The following is a 5508-nucleotide window of genomic DNA, read 5'->3' as shown; positions in this document are numbered from 1 at the left end:
ACACAGTAACAAAATCAACCTATTATTTCATCAATACATTAGTAAAGATGTTATATAGGATTGATTTGTACATAAGCCAGAGGAGGAATGAATCAGAGAAATATCCTAATCCTTGCTGCAAAGCTCCATTTAGGTTCAAGTTACAAAAAGTGAACCACAAAGCTGGTGGCTTCTGCTGTGCTGTGTTTTAGGTTAACCAAGAGTGCTTTTGGGTTTCTTTGTCATGTATTAAATGTTAATTTGTAAAGCAAACATATACGTTAGAAATATATAGTAGTATCTGCAGGTAATAAGTGGATTTTACCACATTGCTACCTTCCTATCCATCACCAGAAGCTTGTATTGCCGCCATTGGCAGAAATTACTTCTAGTCTATGTATATAAAATCGTGTGTATGTATGTATGTGTGTATGTATGTATGTGTGTATGTATGTTTGTCTGTATGTTCCACCATCACTCGAAAACACGTGGAGACATTTCAACCAAACTTGCCATACATATGACTGAGACTCATGTGAGAGCAGCAGTCATCTTTGTACAGCGCTGAGCTATATGTCATAACTATATTTGAATGTATGTGATCACTAGGAAACACATCAACACATTTCAACCAAACTGCTAGACATATGACTTAGACTCATGTGAGTGCACTGCTGATCTTTGTGCAGCGTTGTGCTATATGTCAGAGCTATATTTGGTGAAACGCATGGAGACATTTCAACCAAACTTGCTAGACGTATGACACCGCTGATCTTTGTACAGTGCTGTAGTATATGTCAGGGGTATATAAATGTATAATAGTGTGTGATTGTGGGGGAACATTAGAGTGTCAGCTCCTCTGTACAGGGACTGATGGGTCTAGCTCAGTGTTTCATTGTATAGCACTATGATATATGTCAGAGCTATATATATATATATATATATATATATATATATATAAATTGTATGTTTATCTGTATGTTCCACCATCACTCGAAAACGCATGGAGACATTTCAACCAAACTTGCCATACATATGACTGAGAAGTGAGTGCACCAGTCATCTTTGTACAGCGCTGTGCTATATGTCAAAGCTACATTTGTATGTATGTACGTATGTGTGTATGTCATCACTAGGCAACGCATCGAGACATTAAAACCAAAATTGCTTTGCTGTGGTATATGTCAGAGGTATTGGCTGAGGGCAATCAAAGGCCCAAAAATTAAAGAACACCGTAGACAAGAAAATTACTTTTGCTTTATTTGATTCCTTTTCCTGTATAATAAAAGATTGCAATAAGTAAATACCCGGGCAACGCCGGGATACAAGCTAGTAACTATCCTGAAATTGAGATTCTTAGTATTGTGTATTTTTGTTGTCATAACATATAAATACCCTAAGAAGGAATAATGTAATATGAAGACACATGATTTTTAGCCTCATGTTGCTTAAGATAATTGTTCTGGTAAGTAATGTTTGTATGTCAGGAATTTTATATTTGAACAACACAGTATGATGATTGGTGATAGAATATTAGTTGTAGGTCTTATGGAGAGCTCATGGTTCTATTTGCTTGATTGAATAGTGAATTGAATTTTAATCTTTATTTAGGTTACCTTAACTTTATCATTTCTTGGTTATAACGAATGTCTCCTTTTTTTTTTTTCAGTCACGGTGCTCCGGCCATCTCATAGATATCTGTGCTCACAAAGCTCTGCACTGCATCCTAGGTAAATGTCAAATCTTAATCCCATAGGATTTCCAATATAACATTTCATATAAAAATTGTTTGCTGCTGGGAATTGTTGTGATAGACTGGATGTATAAGTTACATGCCATTGAAAATAAATTTTATATTTCTTATATAATAAAAGAATAGCTTTAAAATGCATAGGAATAGGACAGTCTGCCAATATTTGTATATTTTAAAGAATCAGTTTGTGAATTAAAAACACTTTAATGACATGATCTGGAAAAACGGTTTCTTAAGCAAACTAGTCACTAGTGTGCATTTGTATTTAAAATGGGCAAAATTTAAATTGGGCAACTAGCAAACTAATTTACAACATTTAAAGTGGAACTAAATGGTAAAATAAAGTGAAATACTGTTAGCAGGCAGCTAATTTATTGCAGAAGGGACTGGCAAAGTTTTTTTCTTCAATAAAACTAAATTTTTTGCCTGTTTGTAATCTTCTGTTTAAGCTTTATGCACAGCTCAGGGTACTATCCCAGCATATCATAGCTTTTGGGAATTTTAACCTTAGTTACACTGTATTTCTGGTTGCATCTGGCCCTATAGTGCAGCAGTCGCCAAACAGTGATCCACGGCTCTGGCTGCTGCGCCCCGCTGCACACCGGCCAGAGCCGCAGACCATGTCTCCCCTATGGATCACAGGCTCAGGGCGGTTGGTGGGTTGTGTCTCTGGACACAAGTCTGAGCCTGTTGCCCGGTTCTGGCTTCATGACATTACCATGTGGGAAGTTTCTTCCCCTTTGAGTGACACACAACTCCCCGCGCATGCGCAGTCCAGAGTCCGTAAATTTAGTGGTCCGCCAGGTTGGCCACTACTGCTATAGGGCAAACATTTCCTTAGGCAAATGAAGAATGATTCATTTCATAATTCATTTTAATTAAATCTTGCTTCAAAAGAATTTATTGTGGTTATTGCTTTACTTAAAGCAGAACTAAACAAAAAAAAAAAATCACACTTGCAGTTCCACTGATTCCTCTGCCACTGTCCGTTTGAGTCCGGTGCTGTCCTGTAATCCAACTTTGTCCAGGCGCCACCATCTTCCTCGTCTTTTTTTCTTATTCTGGCAACGTCACCCAATCTCGCACTGCACAGGCACAAGACTGGGTGACGTAGCCTGCTGCAAATAAGAACAAAAAGAGTGCCGTTCTCGCTGCACTTGCATGAGATCAGCACAATTTTTCCCCCATTACAGGAAAAGCCCCTTCTGCCTTTTTTTTACTTTTTTTTTAAGTTTTTTTTTCTTGGTTAGAGCAGGAGTGTTGAGCTGGTACGAGGCACTCCAAAAAAAATTGTAATAGTTTTAATAGAAATGTAAAGGTGTTTTACCCTCCTCCAGCAATTCAGACAGAGGGTCCTATATTAGGCCTGAGCTCAAGCAGAAGGTTCATTCATATAGGTCTTACAGCCTGGTATTGGACTGATTTCAGGTCTAACAGGGAGAGAATACAACTAAATAATGCATAAACCCATCTCTAAGATAAGGCTGTATTTAAACAACTTATCACAGAAGTAAGCGCAAACATTATAAGGAATAATATTCTATAATGAAATGGAAATTTAGTCTTCCAGATTCCATTTTTCTATTTAGTGTCCTAGGCCATGTCTGTGGGTGGAGTTATACGATCCACCATTTTCATCACCAGTTTAAGATTACAACTTCCAGCAGCCCCTACCAAAGTTATTTTTTTTTTCTTGATCTGTTTGTCAGTGGAAATTGTTGTTGTTTGTTCAAAATTGTTATTCAGGATGGCTTCCATATCTAGTAAACATATCTAGTGAACCTTTCCAGTGTTCTTTACATCAAATATGGGAAAGGTTTGCCAATCATGAGGGAGAAGGGGCAAGACCAGGGATTATGCACTTTGTATACAAGAAAGGTATTCACAGCATCACATAAAATTCATAACAGTAACCTTAGTTTACAGTAGGTAGGTGGTTGGGTGGAACTGGGACTGGGAATAAAGATTGCTAAAAGACTGGGGGATATGGGTAGCAGACTTTAAATGTGGACATGTTAATATGTGTCAAAGGTAGGGTCCTTCCTTAAGAGTGACAACATTGTAATACTCAAGGGAAGAGTCTGCTGCTTTGCACACTACGTTGGCAGCGTTGAGCAAAGGGTGACAACACAGTTGATGTTCATAAACCTTTATGTAGCGCTGTAGAGGGTAAAGGGTCCATCCTACACTTCTGCCTTGTAGTCATGAGTAATATTTGGGGCTCAATACTTATCAGTATTACTTTACACTGTAAAGCTGATTTGAATCAGCTGGATTTCCCTGGTTATTTCTAAATACATTATATATCAAAGCCCTTTCCCCTTATATGACTGCCTATACCTTATTAGATCCAGTGGTTTCTGTGCCTGTCTATACAATACAAGCAAATTATGGATGTGGAAGGGGCCAGCAGGGTTCTGTACATTTCTTCCTGAAAACTTCACAGCCCTCTGCCTCAACCATTAAAAGTTAAAAAATCCTAATCCCTGATACAAGTAGTGAGCTGGCTGTTGGGAGATGGTTTGGAATTGGCAAAATGTGAGTCTGATGAAGTGGTTATTTCTCGGTAGGCTGCGGATAATGCCAATATGTGATGCTAAGCACCCTGGTTGCCAGAACTAAAATCCACCGCGTGAACCAGGAAAAGTAACCCGGGAAGTCTGGATACTAGGTGTTTTCCTTCTAGATAATAAAACATGATCTATGTGATTTGGTGCTTGTAAAAGCTTTTTAGTGTGCAGTGAAATCAATTGAGTAAGCAATTAGAGTACAGAAGAGGAGTTTGTGCAAGGTGGAAAGTAAAGGCTGGAGTTTAGCTTTATATAGTACTTGTAATTCATCATGGTATTGTTGAGTTTAAAGCGATGGCTAGAATGGACATGTGTAATAAGACTGAGGACAAAACTACACATACAGTACATATGTGGTAGTTTTGAAGACTCCTGGGAACAGTGGAGCCATTTCCAAGTAATGGTAATTCTATTTTTAATGTAATTTGAGAGTAGTTTATTAAATTATCTTTTTCAACACAAGGCAGCATGTGAAAGTACATTCTTCATGTTTCTAGTTAAAGAAATAAGCAATGGTTCAAAAGGTTGTTTTCTGGAAAACGTAGATTTTCGTATTGGATGGGTTAGAACCTCCTTAGGCTTTATGTTTTCCTGTTTGGGACATTCTTGAGGACAGGTAGTAAAAGTGAATCCAGGCAGCAGTAAAAATTTAACTATGGCTCCAACACTTTCCCAGGATAATAGAGATTTGTGTTTTATTGCTCTGAGTATGTTCATTGAAGAGGTCTTTTGTTCTGGTGAGCACTGTTAAGAGGAGGAAAGAGACCGGCCAATGACAATAAAAACCTTTCAGGTTTATCTCTCCCTTACTGTACAGAACTGTAACATTGGTCACAGCTTTTAAATATAGTATATTCCTGAAATGTACACCTACCTGGATGAGTTGTAATAGCAGATTTGATTACCAGCTGCCACGTGAAAAATCTGATCTTAGTACGACTGGGCTAGAGCAAATGGATGCCAAAGTAGGAAAAAGAAGAGGTGGCATATTAGGTCAAGGACCCAACCAGCACTGGTATTTGGTAATTGATAGGATGAGAAGTATTGGGGCGGGGGAAACGGGATGAGAAGTATTGGGGCAGGGGAGAGGGGATGAGAAGTATTGGGACAGGAGAGAAGGGATGAAAAGTATTGGGGCGGGAGAGAAGAGATGAGAAGTATTGGGGCGGGAGAGAAGGGATGTAAAGTATTGGGGCGGGAGAGAAG

The 5508-nt window shown here is 38.5% G+C and overlaps 1 protein-coding gene across 1 annotated transcript in view; it reads left to right on the top strand.

The window, feature by feature from the left end:
• Positions 1-5508, top strand: part of MRPL21 (mitochondrial ribosomal protein L21) — a 20645-nt gene that overhangs the window by 5582 nt on the left and 9555 nt on the right. Inside the window, exon 2 of the mRNA XM_072421816.1 lies at positions 1649-1709. Within this exon, the coding sequence (XP_072277917.1) occupies positions 1649-1709 (61 nt within the window). The remainder of the gene's footprint in view (positions 1-1648; positions 1710-5508) is intronic.

The sequence above is a fragment of the Pyxicephalus adspersus genome, chromosome 9 (assembly GCF_032062135.1).
Source record: "Pyxicephalus adspersus chromosome 9, UCB_Pads_2.0, whole genome shotgun sequence".
Taxonomy (NCBI): Eukaryota; Metazoa; Chordata; class Amphibia; order Anura; family Pyxicephalidae; genus Pyxicephalus; species Pyxicephalus adspersus.
The sequence above is the reverse complement of the archived record's forward strand: the minus strand, read 5'-3'. Positions and strand labels throughout refer to the sequence as shown.